At 34.8% G+C, this 25,378-nt stretch overlaps 1 protein-coding gene across 1 annotated transcript in view; it reads right to left on the minus strand.

Moving 5' to 3' along the window:
• Positions 1-4,904: 4,904 nt before the first annotated feature.
• The window catches only part of LOC145100471 (golgin candidate 5-like), a 29,284-nt gene continuing 8,810 nt past the window's right edge, over positions 4,905-25,378 (minus strand). Inside the window, exons 4-17 of the mRNA XM_079037731.1 lie at positions 20,897-21,011; positions 20,721-20,782; positions 20,573-20,620; positions 19,404-19,688; positions 18,948-19,007; positions 18,761-18,844; positions 18,626-18,691; positions 18,439-18,537; positions 18,153-18,371; positions 6,148-6,253; positions 5,844-6,061; positions 5,287-5,346; positions 5,086-5,199; positions 4,905-4,985 (exon numbers count right to left, since the gene is read on the minus strand). Coding sequence (XP_078893857.1) covers positions 4,905-4,985; positions 5,086-5,199; positions 5,287-5,346; positions 5,844-6,061; positions 6,148-6,253; positions 18,153-18,371; positions 18,439-18,537; positions 18,626-18,691; positions 18,761-18,844; positions 18,948-19,007; positions 19,404-19,688; positions 20,573-20,620; positions 20,721-20,782; positions 20,897-21,011 — 1,617 coding nt within the window. The remainder of the gene's footprint in view (positions 4,986-5,085; positions 5,200-5,286; positions 5,347-5,843; positions 6,062-6,147; positions 6,254-18,152; positions 18,372-18,438; positions 18,538-18,625; positions 18,692-18,760; positions 18,845-18,947; positions 19,008-19,403; positions 19,689-20,572; positions 20,621-20,720; positions 20,783-20,896; positions 21,012-25,378) is intronic.

Here is a 25,378-nt window from a genome sequence, read left to right on the forward strand (position 1 = left end):
TAACCAAATAAAAATCCTACCGGTGACAATTTATCTCCTGGTTCATTTCTGTTAAAATAAAGCGAGTCAATTTTCCAAGTATTATCCATTTAATTTATGCATTTTGAGTCTAGTTATATATAATAAAGACAAAACTTCATAAATGGTCCATGTGGTTTCACAAAATCTGATGTTTCGTCCCTAATTTAAAATAAACCTCACGGATGGTCCTTGTGGTTTCAAAACTTTTAATGTTTATTCCTTCCAGCTCACTACGTTACCATTTAGTCGTTAACTCTTTTTTCAATATTATATTACAGGGGTAATTTTGTCCTTTCACCTGTAACCTTCACTTTTTAAATGAAAGATTGCATGCCCTATTTTTGGGCAAACCACCATCAAGCTTGGTTTTGTCATTTTTTGTTAGGTATAAAGACCTCCTTGTTTCTACAGCATGTGAATTCATGAAGTTTTTAACATGAAGCTTGGTTTTTGAAGACTTGGACCACCTTAAATGGTTTTACATGAACCTCTCCATGTGAGCATCTGCTTGACTTACTCAACTCCTTAAGAATTCTCTTCATATCATCTTCACGAAATCCTACAAACTGATAATCATCAATGGCAATAACTTCAACCTTATTATCAATCATTTCATTCCCTTCATTTGTTGAATGATTGTTTAAGATTCCATGTTTAGCTACATCAACAACACTATGGAATTCACTCCTGTCTACATCAACATTAAATTATATGTTAGACTCATCCACATTGTAGTGACTATCATCAGAATCATCTCCACTGCCCTCAGAACCATATCCACTCTCAGAATAGAAAGCCTTTCTACTATCATCACTCACCATACCTTCTAGAAAATCTACTTCTTCTTGATGTTTACAATCTTTTTGGACATTATACTCATCATCATACTCAACAAAAACTGAATAATCCTCTACAAATGGTTCAAATTCATCAACTGTTGTAGAATGGAATCCATCATCAGCTTGCCAACTTGGTTCCTCTATAATCCTTGATTCTTAAAGACTACAACTAATATAGGATCACATATTCCTTTGAATAATTAACTCTACCCTAGAACGCTATTAGACAAGAACAAGCAGCAGGGCTAAGTCAAAATTCTAAGCCTATGTAATTCAATTCTGCATAGTCCCCTAACAACTGAAAGAAACTCTTCAATGTCTCACCAATGATTTCAATGCTCCCCGAGTAACATGAAGCCCTTGCAATAACAAGTGAGATCGTCGCACAACTTACTCACTAGTCGTCCAACTAAGATAGAATTAGAGTTAACTGAAACATACCACTCAACACGAGCATTAAAAGAATTTTAAAAAAATGTCATCATAACATAGCAAAAAACACACCAGTAACAACAACGGGTGCTAGATTTCATACACAATCATTCATAACATTTGCAACATTCACACTTTTGCAACTTTTGCATGTGATGATTTTCTTGGAAACCATTCACAATCATTCATAACGTTTGCAACATTCTCATTTAGATATCCAAGTCAATTTCAAGTTTTCAAAACACACACAATTCTCAACCCATCCGATGTGGACGTATATGATCGTAATTGCAATCAATTTCCGAATCAATAGATTTGTTTCTATATCCAAAACGTATTATGAAAATCATTCATGAATGCATCTAATAATATTTATATTTTTCATCTAATAAATTCACATAGTACTTAAAACTATGAAGAATCGAAGTGTAAAATATATTATATGCATGTATTCTTTGTAATGAGCCCACCTTAGCTTGTTGTAGATGTACTACTTCCCTTAGTGATGATCAAATGTCCAGTGATCAAATAAATCGAATGATTAATTGCAAATTACTTTTTAGATACTTAAACTAAAGTATATAAACCTAAAATACCCATTTTCTATAATTTATAAGCTTATAAAAGGTAATGGAAGCAACCAAATTGGAGTGGATAAAAAAATCATGTGTGCAAAGCAAAGTCATATTGAGTCGGTGAAACTTCCTAACATCACCACTTTGAGTTTTTTCATCCATTTAGCTTCCAAAACTCATTCAAATCAATATTAACTTCCTTTAAATCCTAATAGCTTTGGATGATTACTAACATTCAAATACTTTTTTTAACACTAAATTAACACATCATTAACATCTCTAATTCATCGGTTAAAGAACGGTGTTCATTATCTCCTAATTAGAACTTTAAAATCTAAGACATGATTACTAAGTTGAAATCTCTCTAATTTTGATTCCTAGATTTATCACTTTAAATTATTAACTTTGATTCTAGTAACATTTTTTGTAGTTATTCAAAATCAATTTCAATATCTTATTTTTTCATATATTTTATAAACAAGTAATTTTTCATAAATAAAAAAAACTTAACTAATGTCTATATAACTAGTAATTAAGCCCGTGCTTTGTTGCGGGTTTACGTGTTTTTTGTTTTGTATTAGGAAAGTAGAGGAGGGAAGATATCATTTTACAAAATAAAGGGGTTACAGGTCACATATTATACAAAGTTGATGATGAAAGATGAAGGGGGTGAAAGTGACATTTTACAAAGTTGAAGGTGGAGGGGGTGAAAGTGATATTTTAAAAAATAAAAGGATGTAAAATATTATATTACAAAATAGAGGGGTTGCAAGTAACAGATTATACAAAGTTGGGGAATTAAAGTTGTACTTTTTACATTGACATACTTATACATTATACATTAACAATTATAGTATTAGCTATAGTGATTTTCTGTGTTGATAGGGTGAAAGTAACATTCTAAAAAGGAGGGGTGGAAAATGCATTTTACAAAGTAGAAGAGAGAAAATCGTATTTATATATACTACGAAATAAGCACAAAAGTTTAGAAAATAAAGGGGTGAAAGTGATATTTTACAAAGTTGAAGGTGGAGTAGGTGAAAGTGATATTTTAAAAAGTAAAGGAATGAACAGCATCATTTTACAAAATAAAGGGGTTGAAATTGACAGATTATACAAAGTTGACGGATTAAAATTGCACTGTACGCATTGATATGTTTGTATATTGTGCATTACCACTTGTACTATTAGCTCAAAACTATAGAAAATGAAGGGGTGAAAGTTACATTTTACAAAGTTGAAGGTGGAAGGGATGAAAGTGATATTTTAAAAAGTAAGCAGATGATTAATATCATTTTATAAAATAGGGGATTTGCCACTTGTACTATTAGCTACAATGAATTTTATGGGGACGGAGATAAACACAAAAGTTTAGAAAATAAAAAGATGAAAGTGACATTTTACAAAGTTGAAGGTAGAGTGGGTGAAAGTGATATTTTAAAAAGTAAGGGAAGGAAAATATAATTTTACAAAATAGAGGGGTTAACACTTGTACCATTAGCTACAACGAATTTGACGGGGATGTAGATAAACACAAAAATTTATAATATGAAGGGGTGAAAGTGATATTTCAAAAAGTAAAAGGTTTAAAAATATAATGTTACAAAATAGAAGGGTTTCAAGTACTTATTATACAAAGTAGGGGTTGCAAGTGATGGATTATCCAAGATTGAGGGATTAAACTTGGACTTCCCACATTAAACACTTGTACATTATGCCTAAAGTCATACAATTTTAGCTATAGTATATATAACTCTCAAATAGGGGTGTCAAAAAAAACCCGAACCCAATTAACCCGACCCGACCCGAACCCGAACCCGAATAAGGTAATTAGGGTCGGGTTTAATAGAGTCAGAACTCTTAATTGGGTTATTCGGGTTGACCCGAAACCCGAATTGTTTTGAAAAAATCAACCCTAAACCCGACCCTAATAATAATTGGATTGTTTTGAAAAAATCAACCCTAAACCCGACCCTAATAATAATTCGAGTTATTCGGGTCAACCCGAATAACCCGATTAAGAATTTATTACCAATTTTTTTTTTACTTTGTTGAATGACATGAATTCAAGATCCCATGAGATTTTACAACTAATACATATTTCTTAATTAAACAAACCAGATAGTAAAAATTACTATGTATAGAGATGTTTAAAATAACATTACTTTCCTCTCTTCTTAATGCAGTACGATTGTGTTGTAACAATTTTACAAATTTTATTCACTGTTTACATTACTAATATGGTAAAAGAAACTCCAAAAATTCATATCCAATACCAACTTTACATTTTAAGTCGCTATACGTGTGGATTATGTATTAAAATGGCACAACATAAGTTCATCTTACATTTCAACTTCAACCCGACTAACCCGACCCTACAAACCCGAAACCCGATTAACCCGAACCCGACTAACCCGTACCTTATTAGGGCCGGGTTTCGGGTGAATAGTTTTTCTAGAAAAACCCGACTAACCCGACCCGTTAACCCGAAACCCGATCGGGTTAACCCGATTAACAGCCCTACTCACAAATGAGAATTTGGTTTTTGTATATATTTATAATACCAAACGAAGATTAAGATAGCAAACAATGAAACATTTATCATATAAGTTGAGCTCAAACGTGGTTCATACTTAACCGAGTAGAATTTTATAACATTGGTACAAATATGAACTTAAAAGCATATAACGAGTCAAGTTTATTAGAACGCAACTCCAATTCAAAGCTTTTCCACTCTTTTTTTGTGTTAATATATATACAAATTTTTGGTGTATTTTTTTGGGTCCACTCACCTAGCACCAATTTTGATCAAATAACCTTTCCTTTGAGTAAATAAGATTACACCAAAGATATATATAAAAAATAAATTGTACAAAAAAAAAAAAAAGCCAAACAAACATGTATTCACTTACACATTCTCCTTAGGCAAAAGGATTTGGTTCAACCTTCTGTATCTGCAGGGATGTTCATTCAAACAAATAAGTAAGATTTAACTGTTTCATGTAGATTAGTATATTACTCTTCTTGTAGATATAAATTATACCTTATTTACAAGCATGTTAACTTGTTCTCTGTACATATCCTTCACGTCCACAATATCGGCACGAAGTTCTTCAAGCTACACAAAACAAAAGGTTATTTTAATATTTTTTTCAAGTATAATTAATAAAATAAACATGTTAAATACTTAAGTTGATAGTTACTGCAAGTGTTTGTACCTCTTCATCTCGTTCACCCATTAACTCTAGTGCAGCAGAGTGCCTGATTCTTAGCGCTTCTAGCTCGGCCTTAATGCTAGGAAGCAGAGCCACTTCTGACCTTAGTTTTTCACACTAGATAAAAAAATAATACACCAGATAAGAAATGGATTGTAATTTTTTTTTTTCTATTTTGTTATGAGGGGAAATAAAAAAGCATACCTCCTTGGTCATTTTAACCAATTCCTCACTAAGAGAGTCACGAATGGATTCCATGGATACCTAAAATGAATGGAATGGAATTGACACATAGACCTTGAAGGTGATGATATAGTACATACCGGATAGGAGAATACAGAAACGGGTAATAAAACTGTAAATTTAGGGCGTATTTGGTTGGATGGAATGTAATGTAGTCATGTAATGTATTACATTACATGACCATATATTTGGTTGGGCTGTAGAAATGGAATGAACTTTCACATGAATTTTCTATATTATATATAAAATAAAGGTATAGTTTTGACATTATTCTAAATACTTACACTGTAAAAATTATTATTGACAAAACTAAAAAAATTAACATAATAAAAGCTCACCAAAACTTAAATAAGATAATAACAAAAAATAATTTCTAGTTATTTTCAGAAAATAGAGCTATAGTTTAAATTAATTATGAAACTGTTAAAAAATTGAGATCATTAAAGTTTTTATGAATAAAAAGGGGTTAAATTACACTTTTTTATTCCATGGAAGAAAAAAAAACACCTTTTGCTTACCAATCTAGACATGTAAGATTGGAGTTCACCCTCCTTTTGGCGTAGAGCGGCATGGAAAACATTTGGGGTACTCATGCTCTTGAAATAAAAAGGAGGTTTAGTAGGCTCCCTTGGACTTCTTTCAGAGAAAGTATAAGATGAGTCCAAAGATGCTTGTAGAAACAAACTCTCCTCCATGCTACTTAAACTGCTAGCACTTGAAAGTCTGCGAGTCAACCCTGTATATCAAGTCTCAGTATATTAAGGAACACAAAAAGGAAATAATATATCAGAGAATATATATATATATATATATATGAGATACTCTCACCATTCTCGGGGATAGATTTGGTTTTGGCTATGGAAGTTGGAACTTGAAGACGGGGTGTTTTTTCTAGTTCCAAACGTGCAGCTTTTTCACGTTCTATTTCCTGTAATAATCAACAACGTAATTTATGTTAGCATATTCAACATCGTAAAATTTGTATTTATTTAACTAAATATTATTTTGGAAGATGAATGATTCGGAGAATTATTTGTAGGATTTATAAATATTATTGGTGAAACAATGTGCAAGGAATATGTATTTTTTGAAAGATGTTATTTGAATAATTAAGTTTGTTTTTGAACAGCAGCACAGAACTAAATATGTACACTTCTAGGGACACCACTACACCATCTGGTATCGATACCCTGAATCAGGCATGCAGCATCAAATCATCGATGTGAATTCTAGTAGTTGCCACCGACAACTCTCCCATAACATTTAAATTCCACCACCAAACATCATGGGTGGTGTCATTCAAAGTAACTGAATTTAACATCAAGAGCAGGTCTTGGAATTGCTCCTCAAGTCACTCTACTCCGCACCTCGCATTTTTCGTTTGCATCCAATCTAAAGAGCCTATTGAAACGAACCTTTAATGGTTGTTCACACAACTACAGATCAAACCAAAATCTAGCCTCATCATGCATGCCAACTTGAAACTTTATCGTTGATATAGGAATAATATTGTTGTCATGGAGGTGGTCTAGTGAACTGACAACTCTAGACCATAGCCCAAAGACCTTGGATCTTACACGAGTTGCCATCAACCCCGAAACCAACTTCAATGCCTTGAATAACCTTTATCACTTTAACCCATAGGGCATCTTCATAATTTTTAAACCTCCATCTTAATTTTTGTAATAAAGCTTGATTAAAATCCTTCAAACTTTCAATGCCTAACACTCATTTTTCTAAATTCACCAACATAGCTTCCCATTTAATCCAGGACATTTTCTTTTTTTCCCCATCGCCTCCCCAGAAGAAAGTAGCCCGTAATCTTTCCAAGTTATTAATAGCCGCTGCTGGGACTCGGAAGATGGACATGTAGTAAATCCTGAGGCTTCCCAATACATCTTTGATTAGCATTAATCGACCTCCACTAGAGTTATTACAACCGTGCTCCAATTCACTTTAAGGACCATACTTGAACCTATATAAGAAGGCCAAGGTATTTAAAAGGTAGCATCCCCGGTACAAACCAGTTGATTTCACCATACTCTTCAACTCTTCGGCCTCAACGCCAATACCATATATATTCGATTTATCGATGTTTAACTTCATCCCAGAAGCTAAGTAAAACTCATTTAAAACATAAAAAATCACATCATCGACGTAAAATAAGTGAGACATTCTAATTACCGGATTACCAATTCCTGCCCCTTTTATCAACCTATCTGGTAATTCTTTTAGTGCAACGTTGAGACCTTCCATCACGAGAATAAAAAGGAACGAAGATAACGGGTCATCTTGGTGAAGACCCGATGTAGTGAAAACTCTGATGTTGGACTCCCATTAACAAGAATGGAAGCTCGAGTTGTTCTCAAACAAGAACGTATCTATTCTCCACTTACCTCGAAATAGAACTGATCTAAGACATAGTTAAAAAAATTCCAACTAAGGGAGTCATATGCTTTTCAAAATCAACTCTAAATATCAACATCTTTTTTTTTTTTTTTTTTTTTCCATCCAATAATCTCCCTCAGTATCAAGGGGCATCAAATATTTGTATGTGACGAAAGCCGGTTATTCAACCCCTTACTGATTTATTCACCACTTTAGCCCTACGGATGTAAAGGATTTTGGCCAAATGAAGTCTTATAGTGTATACCAATAAGTGAAATGGGTCAAAAATCTTTAACCATCACCGAGTTCTTGATCTTGGGAATAAGTGTTATAAAATCCGAATTACACCCTACCGGTAGACATCATGTGTGAAAAAACTCATTTATAAACTCAACAAAATCATCTTTGATGATCTCCCAATGTCTTTTAATTACTTTGAAGGTCCCATCCGGTCCCGGTGCTTTATCGCTCACACAACTCCAAACCGCCTCCTTAATCTCTTGTAGCGATACTATAACTTCCAACTCTTGACTTTTGGTAGGAGAGAGCTGAGGGTACCTATGATTGGGACTAAGAGCAACTTGGGGTTTAAAACTACCAAACTTAGTCTTATAAAAATTAAGTAAAATCTCCTTGACTCGATCAGTTTGCGTGTACCAAATACCATTATGTATCACCCTTTGAACTGTTTGTAGCCGCCTTCTTTGTTTGATAAGACCATGAAAGAATTTCATGTTTTCATCTCCTTCCACATCCCAAGTAACTCTTGATTTCTGAAAAAGCTCCAAAGAATCATTACGTTTGAGCTCCGGTAATTCCTGAATCCATTTTAGTCTATCTTCAGTTTCCATATGAGAGACAAACTTTGCATCCATCTTTATTTCAACTCTACTAGTAAAAGCAGCCAATTCTTTTTTCTTTTTAGCATCTGCCGCTTTAACCTCTTTATTCTGCACCTTTAAGTTGGTTTTTATAAACTTTGCTTTATTCTTGAATCTAACACCTGTTCCTGCCCACCTTGATAGTCGATCCAAGACTTTTGAATAATTTCATCACATCCTATTTTTTGCAGCCACGAATAATAAAAGTGAAATGGTACTGGGCCATAATCAAATTTCTTAGGGAGGAGGGATTCGTTCCCTCCCAACCCAACGAACCCACTGTCAAATCAATTTTTCTCTTTTATTTTTCTTCATCTTTCCGAACCCACAACACACGGAATGCTATCTTTTTAAACCCACTCAATTAAAAAAAATACAAAACAACTAAGGTACAAGTTTTAAAAACATGGTACAAGAGAAAATAAGAAAGAGAAAGTAGAAAGAGATGATGAAGTGGGTTAGTGAAACCAATCAACCCACTCGTTGAAGCGGGAGTGGTACCGCCGATAACACTATTGCTAATTAAGATTTTACATTTGATTGTTTTGTATATATTTTTTTTAATTGAGTGGGTTGAGTGGGTTCAAAAAGATAGGATTTCCGTGTGTTGTGGGTTCGGAAAGATGAAGAAAAATAAAAGAGAAAAAGTGATGTGGCAGTGGGTTCAGTGGGTTGGGAGGGAATGACTCCCTCCTCCCTTACAATGTAGTAACTTTGGAACATAGTCTGACCATCTACCATCTACCATCTACGATCTTGATCCAGAGCCAAGACTGCAAGATTGGGGCAATCATCCAACAAGGTTCCATGACAAAGAATCAATCTAATTTGCTAATCTTGGAGCCCGTCTTATTCATCCACATAAAAATTTCTGACTTCCATTCGAAGCTCTACCAAATCAGCCGTGTTAATAAAATTATTAAAGTTTTCCACATCATGCAAAAGACTTTTCTGGTGTGGAGAAAACTGGAGTTGCAATAGCAAACTATTTGCTTGGAGCCATCGAAACAGTAGGACCAAGCAATGTCCTACAAGTCGTTACAGACAATGCTGCAAATTGCAAGGCTGCCGGGAAGGAAATAGAAAAGGTACACAAACACATTTTCTGGTCTCCTTGTTGTGTGCATACGTTGAATTTGATTTTCAAAGATCTTGCAAATACGTTCTATTGGTTGATGACCACATATAAAAGAGGAAAAGTGGTTGTAAAATATTTTCTTAATCACAATCATGCTTTGACTATGTTTAGAGATAACTGAACACTCGAGTTATTAAAGGTGGCAAAGATGAGATTTGCATCTCATTATATGTTATTGAAAAGGTTAATGGATTGTAGAGAAGCTTTGTCTACAACCATCTCCCTTAATTCTTGAAAAGATTGGGTGAAACAGGGAGATGAAAATACTAGGATTACTGGATCAAAGGTTGTTGAAACTATTAGAAGTGAACAGTTTTGGGAGGATGTGGAGAGCATTTTAGCCATCAGAAAACCTATTTTTTTGTTGATGAAATTTTGTGATGGCGAGGGAGAAAAAATGGGATAAATATTCGAAAAAATGGACAACATGTTAGGAGAAATTAAAGATGTGATGTCAAATAACAAATATGCTTCCTACTATCCTGAAGTTGAAAAAATATTGCTTGCTCGGTGGGAGAAGATGACGATTCCATTACATTGTTTGGGATTTGCTTTATGTCCACGATTCTATGATGCAGGTTATCTTTCAATGTTAGCACCTGGTGGAATAGCTAGAAAAGCACCCAACTTAGATAAAGAAGTGGTACTTGGAGTCATGGAAGCGTTTAAAAGAATATCTGAAAGTCAAGAAGAATATCGGATGTTGCGAGAGCAATTTGCAACATTTCACATGAGAAAAGGACTTTATTCATTGGCATCATCACAGATGGATGCGGTAACCATGGACGCGATTGATTGGTGGTCAAGTTACGGTTCAGAAACTCCAAACTTGGCTAATGTTGCCATAAGAGTTCTCTCACAACCCATTAGTAGCTCCTCAGCAGAAAGAAACTGGAGTACCTACTCTTATATTCACAATGTGAAAAAAAAAATCGTTTAAATTGTAAAAGGGCAGACAAGTTGGCGTTTATCCACTCAAACATTCGACTCAAGTCACGTTTTTCTGAAAATTACAGAGCAGGTCCAACCAAAAAATGGGATATGAATCCAGAAAATACAAATTTGGAAGGGCCAAGTACAACATATGAAGACTTGCAGTGGGAGAACTTAGAGGGAGATGATATTGATGCAGATGGAAATGGAAAAAGGCAAAGGATGGATTAGTTCAAGTTTTTTAGGTGTTGATGTTCCTGTTTTTTTGTTTTTTTTCAAAATGCTGTATTTTAGTTCCTGGTATTTACTTTCAATTTCTATGTTTTGAAATTTGAAGTGTTAGTTGCTGGAATATTACATCTTATTTGAAGTGTTTATGTTATAATCTAAGTTAACAGTTCTTGAGATTATGTTCTAAACATGGTACACTATATTGGATATTATGGTACACCGTACCGGATACTATGATACACCGTATCAGGAGATATCGGGCGTACCGAAATGAACCTACCCCCCCCCCCCCCCCTCATACCCGATACGTCCAAGCTAGCGAACCACGTTCCCGATCCATGTTCCCGTACCAGATCGTACCGCGTTCCATGTGACTATGTCGTGGACTCTTATGGAGCATAGATATTAATAAAAAAAACATGGTACAATCCCTTAACAATGGCGTAATTTTCCATACACTAAATGTTTTCTTTGACAAAACACACGCGGTCCCAAAGAGAAACAATACCCGATGACTAACCTCTTGACGTGTTAAACGCGTAATCGAAACTATAGTTACCCCATATCGACTTCAACTTAAAAACATCAAGTCTTGCCATCTTCCTCTCTTGGATTCCAAGGAATTGTACCCCATATTTGAAACACAATTCCTTTTCCCAAGACCTTTTATTCCTTTACCCAGTTCCTCAGATATTCAAGGAGATAATATTCATCGATCACCCACAGTCTCCCCTGCCTCTCTAAATATTGTTTTAAGTAGTTTTTGACAGCCTCTAACGTCATGTCCCATGGCACCACCCACCTCAATTAAACGTCGGATACCATGCAACAATCAAACGTTAGATACCATGCAACAGTGAAAATCTAAGCCTATCTCTCTTATTAAATTTCTCAAACGGCGTATAGCACTTACTACAGTTAGTCTCCTTCTTCCTTCCACCTTCTGTTTTGAATTTGAATCCTTTCTTCTTCTTTCGATCCAGTTTCAAATGATCAAAACCTGGTGGGCAACTTGAATTAGTTGAGGTTTCTCGAAGCACATCTAGTTTTTCATTGTGTTGAGCCACATCTAAAGCTGTTTTTTATTATTATTATTTTGGGCTGCTCTTCGCATCTGTTAATTTCCCATCAAGTTAACTAACTTCTTTTACCATGTCACAACTCCTTCTCGTCACATTGCCCATGGAAACAAGATGACTTTACCTCATTTTTTACTAGAGGTATTTGTACATGCTCATCAAGAAGATCATCATCATCATCAAATCCTTGTTCATTCACAAAATCATTAACCTCATCCTTCTATAGATAATGCCACCGTTTCTAAGATAAAAACTTTGGTTTAGTGCATATACATAACCGCACACCACATATTTTTGCGTTGTGATCGTCTTCAAAGAACATGAACTTTCCAAACGCACTAACCAGAACCCCATACACATAAGAGAAATCCATCATTCTCAATCCAAATCATCCTCACATCAACAATAAAATTTTCGTAACTGGTTTTATAGTTGCAAACATGTTTTTCAAATTAATGGTTTGTTTAAATGCCATACATGCTTCACTATTGGGGAATTCAACCCACGTCCATAGGCAACCCACATGATTCATACAAAAGTCTGAAAAGCCTTCATTCTCATATCTTGTGCATGTTTACTATTGTACCCACCTCTCAGACCTTGACTAATGCAATCTAGTGCACTGGATTGCCCTTAACCGTATACACTGACCAATGTAATCTAGTGTAATCTAGTGTAATCTCAGACGTGTCTTCAAACTTAATCATATCGTTTTGAACAAGCATTAGCCTTTTCTTTAAAAGTGCATTGTTCATATCTTTCACTTGTTCACCTCTATTATTGAGCGTTGATGTAAAAGACCAAACACCCACCTTCATATGGTTTAGATTTGATTCCTGCTTAATTATAAATGTTGGTTGTTTTTGTTTTTTGTTTGTCTGGCCTCCTCTCTGAAATTGGGTTACAGAGGCAAATAAATGGAATTTATCAATCCATATCTTGGAAAGCCTCTTTGCAAAAGCCTTCTCATTATCGATTCCCAAGAAGCGTACAAATCCAAACTTTTTCCTTAATTTAGATTGTTTCGTAGCGATATAGGAATCAATGATTTTAACCTATTCCTCACACAATTTCCACAAAGACTTCGTACCAAAGTAACTAGGGAAATTGGTGATATTGAATGAAGAAGCCACTTGATCAAGATCTTTTCCATACGGATAGGATACCGACTTACTTGTATCGCCCTTGTGCCACCCTTCTGATTGAGATTGTTCAAACTACTATTTCGATATATCTATGTACAACCTTGTTCGTTAGCCTATATGTTATTAGCCCACATGTTTATGGGCCCTTTAGGCTTTAGCCTATTAAGGTTTCGTCTTAGCTAGTATTTATTCTCCCCTTTCTTCTTTATAGCTTTTATGTTTTTCATTGAGAACCTTGTAATTTCTCTCTTTCAATAATCATATGGCAATATTATCATGGTATCAGAGCGGAGCTTTGATACGTTGTTAGAAGGTTTTGTAGCGGTTACTGTAGCAATTTCGTTTTCAAACTTTTTGAAGCTTCTTCACTGCTGATGTTCGTTTGTTTGTTGGTATTCGTTTGCTGTTGTTGTTAGTTTGTTGTAGTTGTTGTTCGATCTCTTGTTGTTAGATTGGTTGCTTCCGCTGGTTTGTTGTTCTCATTCTCAGATTGCTTATCTATTGTTGTGGTTATTTATCCATTTCCAACATGACCGGAAAGGATGATTCCCTCCGGTCAATAAGTACCCGACTAGATGGAAATAATTATACGTACTAGATTTATGTTATGAAGAACTTCCTTCGTGGGAAGAATATGTGGGGCTATGTCACTAGGACTATATTCAAACCCTCAATGCCTCAAGCTGAGAATTTCGATTTGTTGGTTGATGCTTAGGAGACTGATAACTCCAAGGTCATTACTTGGATTAAAAATTCTGTTACACAGTCTATTGGTATGAAGTTGGCTAAATATGACACAGCAAAGGAAGTTAGGAATCACTTGGAGAGACTGTATACTCAGTCCAACTTTGCTAAATAGTATCAGTTAGAATATGATATTCGTGCCCTTCAACAAAATGAGCAGAGTATTCAAGATTCTATGCTGCTATGTCTGATTTGTGGGATCAGTTAGCTTTTAACGAATCTAAAGATTTAAAAGATTTTGAGTCTTATATTGCTGCGAAGAAAGAACAACGTTTGGTCCAGTTTTTGATGGCCTTGCGTTTTAATTCCTTATATTGCTAGGAGGGAAGAACAACTTTTGGTTCATTTTTTGAAGGCCTACATGGAATGATTCTTCATTGCACCCCCCCTTCCCTCAAGTGGATTCTGTTCTTCATGAGCTGATTGCTGAAGAGACTTGTATCAAGTCTCACACGTATAAATGGTTTAAAGCAACCTCCATTCCTACTTCCACTCCTACTGTGCTTGTTGTTTCCTCTAATTAATCTCGACAAACTCCAAGGGTTGCTTATGATGAGTGTAGAAAAATCATTACAAAGCTTAGTGTCCATTGTTAGTTAAAAAGGGTGAATCTGGTCAGCCTCAGTCAAGAAAACACAACAGAATAGCTTTGGTCAACAGAAGTTTTAACCACATTTCTTTGGTAGTCCTCTATGGAAACCTCGTCCTCCACAATTTGTTGTAGCTGCTACACCACCAGTTGACACGGAATCTGTAGGAAACATGCCACCATCTGCACTAGATCCCAAGGTTTTTGAGAGTTTCAGACAATATTTGGCCTCTAATCCCACTACCATGTTTGCATCTATGTCTCATTCTGGTCCTACTTCATCCGGTACCTCAAGTATTCCCTCAGCTTTGTAGAGTTTAGATGGTGCAACCCGTCACATGACTCCTCATTTGTCATCATTTACTTCTTTGTCACATGTGTCATCTATCTTTGTTATGTCTGCTAGTGATACATCTATTCTAGTTGAGGGTGTTGGGTATATCTCTATTTCTCATATCACTCCCCCTAATGTTTATTACATTCCCAAACTTACTTTGAATCTTGTTTCAGTCAGTCAGTTATGTAAGTCTAATAATTGGGTGTTCTTTTCTGATTCTTTCTTTATTATACACGATCAACACCCCTAGAAGGTGATTGGAATCAGTCGTAGGGTTGGGGGAACTGTATGTCATGGAAGTTCTTAAAGTATTTATTGTTGCTGCCTCCAACATTGATTAGTCTTCTTTTCGTTTAAGTCAGTTGTTGTCTGAGTTTTATCTTTGGCATTCTCGCTTGGGACATGTGTCGGTATCACGTTTGAGTTTTCTAGCATCTAGTGGTGTTTTGGGTCATTTGAACACTTGTGATATTTTTATTGTAGCAGTTGTAAAGTGGAAAAATTATATGCTTTACCTTTCAATAAAAGTATGTCTTGTTTTACTGCTCATTTTGATATTATTCATTCTGATGTGTGGGGTCTTGCACCAATATCTACAAAGGGTGGGTCAACTTATTATGTATCTTTTAAAGATGATTATATAAGATATACCTGGGTTTATATTATGAAACGCAAATCTGATTTCCTTGGTATTTACATCAGATTTAGAGCTCTTGTTAAAACTCAACAATCGGCTGTGATCAAGTGCTTCAAGTGTGATTTAGGTGGTGAATATACCTCTAATGATTTTACTCGGTTACTTGCTTCTGATGGTACCATACACCAGTCATCGAGTACTGACACTCCTCAGCAAAACGGTATGGCAGAACGAAAACACCATCATATTGTTGAGACAACCCGCTCATTGCTCCTGTCTGCATAGGTCCCTAGTGCCTTTTGGGGAGAAGCATTCTTAACTGCTCTTTATGAGATTAATTGTATCCATACTTCATTGAATTCAGGAATGTCTCCTTTTGAGAAGCTATACGGTCACCTACCAGACTACTCTGTCTTATGAGTTTTTGGATGTACTTGTTTTGTTCTTCGTCCTCATGTTGAGAGGAGCAAGTTGGGGCCGAAATCTGCTATTTGTGTATTTTTTGGGTATGGTGTTGGACAGAAAGGATACTATTGCTATGATCTTGTAAGTAATAAGTTATATGTTTCCCGACATGTCACTTTTTTGGAACATATTCCTTTCTACTCAATTCCTGCTAGCCCACAATGTAACGAAGTCAGACCTTCTGCATATTGATCCTTTCGATGAGGAGATAGAGGCTAATCCAAGTTTTAGGTCATCGAATAAATCCAGATGAAATTAATGTAGTTTCACTGAAGATAGAAGCCACCATGAAATTTGATACCATCAAAAATTCAACCGAGGTATATGGTTCCTTGGTCCTAATTCCATAGTAGTCTGCATCTGTGAACCCTTCAATGGCATGATGACCGTAATTGTGATATATGATACCATGATTAGGATCATCGTTTAAGTACTTCAGAATATGGCTAACCGCATCCTAATGAGAAGTTCATGGAAATGACATAAATTGACTTACGACACTCATCGAAAAAGCAATGTATGGACGTGTAGTCGCCAGGTAATTAAGTTTTCTCACAATTCTTCTGTATTTCTCTAGGTTCTCAAGTGGATTTTCATCTTCTACTTTCAAGTTCACATTTGGAATCATTAGCGGCTTATAAGATTTTGTTTCAATCTTCCCAAAATCATTTAAAATATCCAAGCAATATTTCCCTTAAGACAAACATATCCCTTTTCAAGTACGAGAGACCTTAATTCCCAAAAAGTATTTTAGTGGACCTGATTCCTTTGTTTGAAACCAAGATGCAAGAACACCTTTCAACTTCTTGATCCCAATTCCATCACTCATAGTAATCACCATGTCATTAACATACCCACTAACATAATGCATCTGAAAGACGATGAAGCAAAGAAATAGAATGATCATAAGAGCTTCTTTGTAAACCAAAATGTGTCAACACAACACTAAAACATCTGAACCACACGAGAGGGGATTGCTTTAAACCATATAGTGATTTACACAATTTACAAACTCTACCATACTCCCCTTGAGCAACAAAACCCGGTGGTTGCTCCATATAAACTTCCTCTTGTAAATGACCATGCAAGTACGTATTCTTCAATTCAGTTGGTGAAGGGCACATCCATAAGTAGTAGCTAATAAATAAACAACCAGATGGATGATACCTTAGCCACAAGAGAAAATGTCTCAGAGTAGTGTATCCCATAAGTCTATTCATATCCTTTAGAAATCAATTGTGCCTTTAGACGAGTTATAGATTTGTTCGGATTAAATTTCATAGTGAAAACGATAATATCCAAGGAAAACACACTTAAGGGACTTTAGATTTAGTTTGTTGATCCGAGATCGAGAATCCCAAACAAAACAACTACAACCAAATATATTTGGTTCAACAGGGAACTAATGTTTATGTGGAAACATAACAAAAAATGGAATATCACCACCAAAAATAGCAGATGGTATATGCTTGAGTGGTAGACCCATCAAAAATGGTAATGTGGGATGTAGATGTATGAGTATAGTTACCTATCATGTGATCCTGTCATGTCAAGTGACCTAAAGCATTGAACTGATGACCCATTTGGAGGCAGAAGATAACAAGCATTTACTAGAGTTTCCCGTTTTACCAAAAGCAACAACCGACAAATGTGAATTTTCATATCCCAAAAATCTAGCATACTCTTCCACAAATATAGTAACAATAACATATGCAAAACCAGATGTAGAACCAGAAGTAACAATTTCAGGTGTAATATTAGAACCAGAAACAGAAACAGGAATTTCTTAACCATTCTTACTCATTTTCTGATCTCTCTAAGGATTAGGTCGGAACTCCATGTAGTGTCGGCAAAAGAAATAGTACCTCACAGAAAAATAGTACCTCATAGGGTGTCCTAATCAGAAAACTCGGAAGCGACACAATAGCAGAAACTCAGTGAATATGGTCAATCAACAACGTTAGTGAATAGTGAATATGAACAATACCATCGAGAAAAAAAACTGTGTGCAACGCAAGAAATTCTCCAGCCCTAAACCTCTGTACTCTCATACCATGTAAACTAGAAAGAGATTGAAGGTGAAAATACCTTATTGATTGTTCATCTTTACAAGGAGAATTTACAAGACTATATATAGAGGTGAGAATGCTAATCATAGGAAACCGTATAGGACCATGGGCTAAGTGGGCCTAAGCTAATACGTACAATATTTACATTCTAACAAATTGATACAGGGAAAAGAGGGTGTTAATTACAATACCTGTTGAAGAAGTTCGCGTTGTGTCAATGCTTCTTGCAGTTCTCGCTTATGTTTCTTCTTGAGTAACCTCATCTCTTCTTCGAGTTGACTAGCATGACAATTATGAGTATCAGCTTCCTCTTTTAGAACCAAGTACTCCTGCCTGCTTTCCGATGCTCTTTGTCTTTCTTTCTCAAGAGACCTAGTTAGTTGTGTTTGCTCAGATCTCAAACAGGATATCTGCAACAAGTTATGATTATAATAAGCTACCAACTTTTTCATGGCTCAATCAAATCAACTAAAGCACCTGAGCTTCAAGAACATTTATTCGAGATAATGTTTGGGATAATCGTTCATTAACAGCACGGTTTTTTTCCTCTAAGGCTTTAGCTTTGGCCTCTGCATCCTGCAACATTAGCTATCAGGGAAGTCTATGGAATAAAGAATTATTAATACTCTAAAAATCAAAACAATATATATGCTATTTATGGGACCTGAAGCCGAATGTTTAGTGATCTCTCCACAGCAGCCCAGGCTTCTACTTTTCTAGCAGTTGTTTCCTGTTACCAAAAGAAGGTCAGTGAAAAAACAATGAAGCTAAAGGCACAATGTTGGAAAACAAAAGAAACCTGCATAGCTTCAATTTGCCTCAAAAGAGGTCTTGTTGATTCAGGAACTTGCATAACAAGCTCTTCACATCTACGCTCACTTGCCTGATAAGAAATAAAGCATACATGACTAGTTTTCTAACAAAAAGAAGGAAAAAAATGTGTACGTAGTGCCTTATTTATAGAAACAAAAACTGTGAACACATACTTGATATCGTTTTTGGAGGTCATCAATTTCTCTCCTTAGCATATCTTCTCTATAAATTTCCTGCAACGAGAAAATATATTACTTTAGAAAACTTCAGAGCATCCATAATAGGAGCTTTTTGGTCAAATAAGCTTAGGCTAAAGTCAAATCTCCTTTTGGAGAGCTATCTTAAACCCCAACTTGTTCACACAGGTTTCTGCAGTTACAAGATCAAATATATATAGGAGGTTTTTCATTGTTTTTTCTTTGTCTTTTATTCTTCTTAGTTTATTAAATACATGTAAAAATTGCTCTTTTGTTTACTTTAATGTAAAATAGTATATATTATATTTAAACTTACAAAACGTTTTTTTTTAGGTGTTAGAAAATTGGTAACATTTGGAGATACATAAAGTTGTACTAAAAAAGCCTCCTATTAATGTGGACTAAATTAACTAAAGTATTTCAAGCTAAAACCTGTTGCTCCTTTCTGCACAGAGTTTGTCTTAATTCTTCCAGAGTTTGAATTAGCATAAATTCTCGTTCCCCGGCTTCCTTTAGGCGAATCTCTAGTTCAGTTCTCACTTCATCATTTACTCGTGCCTCTGCTACTGCTTTTGCTTCCTTAGCTACATTTAATGCATTCAGATAGTATTCCTTTTGTGTTTCAAGTTCAGACTGGTTTTTCTCTCTTGTTTCTTGCAGCAGTTTCTCTGTGGCTGCTTTGTTACTCTTTAAACTTTCCACTTTGTTCTCTTCAGCCTGAAAGTTATTGAAAATGTTACATAAAATTAATGATGGGGAATAAATGATAAAAATATGACAGGACATTGAAAAAAGAAAGAAGAAGAAAATTTGGGTATGATGAATTAACTATCTGTTATTCATCTTACTCTACTGGTTTTGTGAAAAGAAAAATAGAATAGTTGTGATCCTTGTCAATGGTAAAAGTAACCTAACATTGTTCTGAAATGCTATTATCATTTAAGGAGCTTCATAATGTATATAATTTTCAAATCATGGTATGTCAAAAGCTCAAGACAAGAAACTTTGCTATGTTCATCACTTTATTGATGATCAGGTCATAGATAAGACAAAAACAAATTTTTACAAAATGAAAAAGGTGAATGGTTGAGTAGGGCATTGGTTGTTTTGTTTTTTTAATGAAAACATATTTGATTATAAATTAGATTTTATTTTTATTTAGAGAAAAAAATACACTGAAATTCGTAATTTTGTCCCCTCCTCAAATAGAGAGTACTATTGTCATATTTTCATGTACAATCCAAAAAAATCGTATTTTTTGTATTCCATTTTTAGTTTATTTTCTTATATTTAAAAAGAATAGTTAAATTTTTGTTGCAATTAAATAGCCTTTTTTTTGTTACCTTTAATAGAATAAAATTTAATAATAGATAATAATTTTTTTAACAGAATGTTGGGTTGCCGATGAAGTATAGAAATTTAAAAAGATTAGTTATGTAAATTAATGGATGAAGGAGAAAAAAGTTTTTTGATAGTTCTATCAAATGAAAAAAAGGTGTTGGCCCAAAATAGTAGAACCAAAACCACAAACATTTGTATGTAAAATATTTTGTGGAACCTATCTTAACAAAAATATAGTCGCAGGGTAAAGAAGTAATTACCTGTAGCTTGCTTATAAATACTTTCTTCTCATCTTCAAACTCTCTAATCTAGGGATCTCGCAAAACAATGTTCAAATAATAAGAGAATGTACAGCTGAGTATTTACATTACAGGGTCCAAAGGAAAGATAGTATATGACATAACATACCTGTGCCCGTAGTTTTCTTATTGTAGACTCTTGAACAGCTTGTTTCTTTGAAAGCTTTTCCCCTATATGAATGAAAAAGGAACAACATGATCATCTGTAGTATAGAAAATGTGGTCTTTGAAAGCTTCATCTAGAACTTGGGAAACCTCTTTTCTAGCAGTTAGCTATTTCATTACCCTCTTCCATAACTTGGGTGATTATGTCATCCTTTTCCTTTAGAAGGGCAGTGGCATCACTTCTTTTATTTTGCTCTCTACGTAGTGTATCCCTTTCTCTTGTAAGAGCATAAACCTGAGTCATTGAAGCTGAGTTAATATATAGCACCTAAACATGAGAAATATTAGTTATATGGACCATCTACATAGTCAAAAGTAAAATATCCCTTCACAGAAATTGGGCTAGCCCAATTTACTCAGTATTTATGGTTAAGTGCTATAAGTTGAGAGTTCATGTAAGTATATGTAATAATTGAGAATTATACGATAGTTAGATGAAGTATATGGACTTACACTAAAGATCATGTAAGTATATGAGCAAGTTTCCTTTGGAAATGTTAATGCCCTTCCCGTCACTCATGCCCATACACTATCGGTTAACCCTCATTTGCAATTGAAGGATGTCCTTATTGTACCAGATATCAAGAAAAAATTGCTATCTGTCAACAAACTTACTAACGATTACCCGGTTGATTTCTTGTTTTTTTGCTCTTATTTTGCTATTCAGGAGCCGGTCACCAAGGTCATTCTAGCAACGCCCCAATTTTCAAACACAAGAGGCCACTATTATTTCTTCTTCCACGGCTTCTTTTGAATTATGGCATAAACGCCTTGGACATGTTAACTTTGATGTTTTGTCTCTTTTAAATAAACATGGGTGTTTACATCTTGCATATTTTACCTAGACCGCACATTTATTCATCTCGTGAGCTTTCAAAACAACATTGATTTCCATTTCAATCAAATGTGAAATGCTCACTTAATATCCTTGATTTAGTGCATTGTGATTTGTGGGGACCCGTTCCTGTTACTTCAAAAGATGGCTATCGTTACTATGTTTTATTTGTTGATGACTACTCAAGGTTTTCATGGTTTTAACCAATAACAACCAAATCAGAATTCTTTGAGGTCCTCAAAAAAAATTTGCAATTTGTTAAGACTCAATTTTCTTGCAAATTGAAGGTGTTTCAAAGTGACAGAGGAACCGAATTTTTAAATAATCAAGTTCGGCGCTTATTCCTTGACAACGGTACTCATCATCAGATGTCTTGACCGTATACTCCATAACAAAATGGGCGGGCCGAACGTAAACACCGTTATCCTACCGAAAGAAGTACACTCATAGGGTGCCAAAAAAAAAAAAAAAAAAAAAGAAAACTAGGAAACAACACTCTCACCTAATAAAAAAACTCAGAAGCGAGACAATCCCAAAAAAACCCAGTAAATAGTACTCTATGAGTACTCGATGAACAGTACCTATAAAAGTTTTCGGGTGAATAGTGCCGATGAACAATAACCTCGAAAAAAAAAAGTATTCTCAACAAAAAAAACTTATCCAACCCTAAACCTCGCTCCGATACCATGTAAATTGGAAAGATATTAAGGGTGAAAATACCTTATTGATTGTGTACATTACAAGGAGGTGGTACAAAACTATATATAGAGGTAGGATCCCTAGTCATAGGAAACCCTATGGGGCCATGGGCCAACTAGGCCAAAACTAATATATACAATATTTACATTCTACTGGAGCCCAAAACCAACTTCTTTTGGGCCAAACAACCCACATTTTGTGCAGTCGGCATGCACCTTTGTCGACGTCCTCAAGGGTTGTAGCCCATATCCTTCTATTGGACCCACCATGTTGCCATGTCATCCCAATGCCTAGTAGGTTGTATTTGAAGCTACGAACACTAACGCCTTGTTCCCGAGTTTTTATGTAAATTCATTAAACGAAAGGGAAGGAAAATTTTGACAGAAAGAAAGGGAGGTGAAGGAAAATATTAATTATTCTGTGTTCCCGAGTTCGAAGGAAATGAAAGAAAATGAAAGGAAAATTTTTAGTTTTTGTGTTCCCGAGTCAGGAGGAAAAAGAAAATAAAACTTCAAATTTTCGTTCCCCTCACTTTCTTCCCAAATCCGTCCAATTTGGGAGGAAAATTTGGAAGGAAAATATGACTCTAAAATCCTTCCCCTCCCCTCACTTTCCTTCCATTAATGAAACTCGGGAACACGATTTTCCTTCGACACCCCTCACTTTCCCTCCGTATCCTCCCATTTCTCTCCTTAAGTGGAACTCGGGAACAAGGCGTAAAGATGTAAATGTTTCGAAATCTTTAAAACTTGATTTCATCAACACGATTGAAACATTAAATGATGACTACATTCTTATTCCCCCACAAATCATGATTCAAGGAAGTGTTCCTTATGAAAAAACATTATACGGTCACTTTATTGAGGAATAACTCCCAATTCTCTCTAATGGTAGTCAAAGATCGTATCCTCGATGGGTGGAACAAACATGGAGTTTACGATATATTGATGTGTTCTTTTTTTAATTTGACAATGAAAAGAGTATGAATCATGTTCTTGAAAAGAGTACTTGGATGATCAAAGGAACCCGAATATTCATTCAAAAATGGAAATCATATGTGTTCATTAAAAAGGAAACTTATGACCGCCTTCTGGTTTGGGTTAATATTTATGGTATTCCACTCCAATTATTTAATCCAGATGGTCTGTGTCTTACCGGAAACAAACTTGAAAAACCATTGGAGGTTGATTCACAAACTTGCGACGGGAATGGCAGTTTATGTTCGTATTCCATAAAAATGTCGGCTAAAAATTAATGTGTCGGAGATATAAAAAGTAAAGCTAATATGGCCAAAAGTACTACATCAACCACTCTTAGAGTGGAGTATTCTTGCCTTCTTGAAATCCTAAGTGGTGTGATCATTGCTCTATATTTGATCGTAACCTTACTGTTAGAAATCAAGCTAATGATACCTTGGTGCCCAAGAATGAAATCGGAACAAGAAGAAAAAAACACGAGAGAAACTTTGAGAAACAAAACTTTATTGCTGGAAAACTCAACTTAAACATCCTAAACATTAACCTTATTTATCCTAATAAAACTAGACTCCTACTCTAACACAAAAAGTGCATAAAATGAATGTTTCCTAAAATAGCCCTATTGTAAAATTGTCCCAAAATTCTGAATTATCCAACAATTTCCCCCCTAATTCAGAATCTCGTATATCTGCATTCCTATCAACTTCTTCATCTCGTCTTTTCGAACCCACTCGAACTTTCCCGGACACCCAACATTCACCTTGGTCACATCCAACGTCTTCTCTCAATCCCTTTGATAGTTGACAAAACATGTAACATGTACCATGGCATCCCGTTGGACACATTCATTACCATCTCGACTTTTCCCGGATCCCGACCTCTTCCCCGGCCACATCCAAAGCCACCTGATTTGAACTTCCACCGCCATAATGTTTACACCATGTTGTTTTTCAATTCCCTTCTTTTCGTGACAACCATACCTTTGCTACCTTTGCTGATCAATCATATTCCGAGAGATTTTTCCACAACACCCTCGGTTCACACTTCGCATATGTCATGTGCATCCATAATCAACTTGACTTTGACCGTCCACACCGTATAATCCGTTGGAGTCAAAAGCGGAACTTGATACGTCATCGAACAACAAAACAAGGCCACAACCACCTTTACCGTCTTCTGTCACCCGCCAAATGAGTTACTGTCTTATTAATAACAATGATCTTATTTTCTCAGTAAAATTTGAAAGGTAGTAATAAACTTGCCAAGGAGCATTAACGAGCTTTCTCTAATTTTCAAACAAAATAAGGAAAAGTCAAACTGACTTTGACCATATAGAATATAGAATACGGGAGTTAGTGATTTTGTTTGAGTTTCCTCTTGTTTTCTCAATATCTGCGTATACGTACATATGTACACGCTACACACACAACAATCAACAAAGTGAAGGCAATATTTGGCTATTCTTTATTCATATATCTTTTTAACTCCTACATACTTGTTATAATCACGTCCCCGCATTACACAAAATATATTATATCTTTATTCTAAATAATAATAAAAAATAATAATATTAATATTCTTGTTGATCTTCTTATTATTGTTTACTACTTATACTACTATTTTCAATAGTAACTTTAAGGATATGTTATTAATAATATTATAATAATGATCATTATTACTGTTAATAATAATAGTAATTATTGTTATTGTCAATAATAATAACCAAACTATCAATAGTTCAATAGTAATAATAATATTAGTAATAACATAATTGTAATTATTAATATAATATTTATTTTCATTAAATACATTATTATAATCAGTAATGTTAATGATAATAAGTTACTGTCTTATTAATAACAATGATCTTATTATTATTATTATTATTATTATTATTATTATTATTATTATTATTATTATTGTTGTTGTCGTTGCCATTCATATTGCAATAATTATATTATTACCCTACTAGTCTACTACTAATTAGGATTCTACCAGGCCTCTTTTGAGACAGATTCCTGAAAGAAGATGAGGAACTGACATGCTATGTGATTTGCTAAACATTACCACGTCTTTCATAAAATTTAGTAT

This window comes from Lactuca serriola, chromosome 4 (assembly GCF_051521515.1).
Source record: "Lactuca serriola cultivar US96UC23 chromosome 4, Lser_US96UC23_V15, whole genome shotgun sequence".
In the NCBI taxonomy this organism is placed as follows: Eukaryota; Viridiplantae; Streptophyta; class Magnoliopsida; order Asterales; family Asteraceae; genus Lactuca; species Lactuca serriola.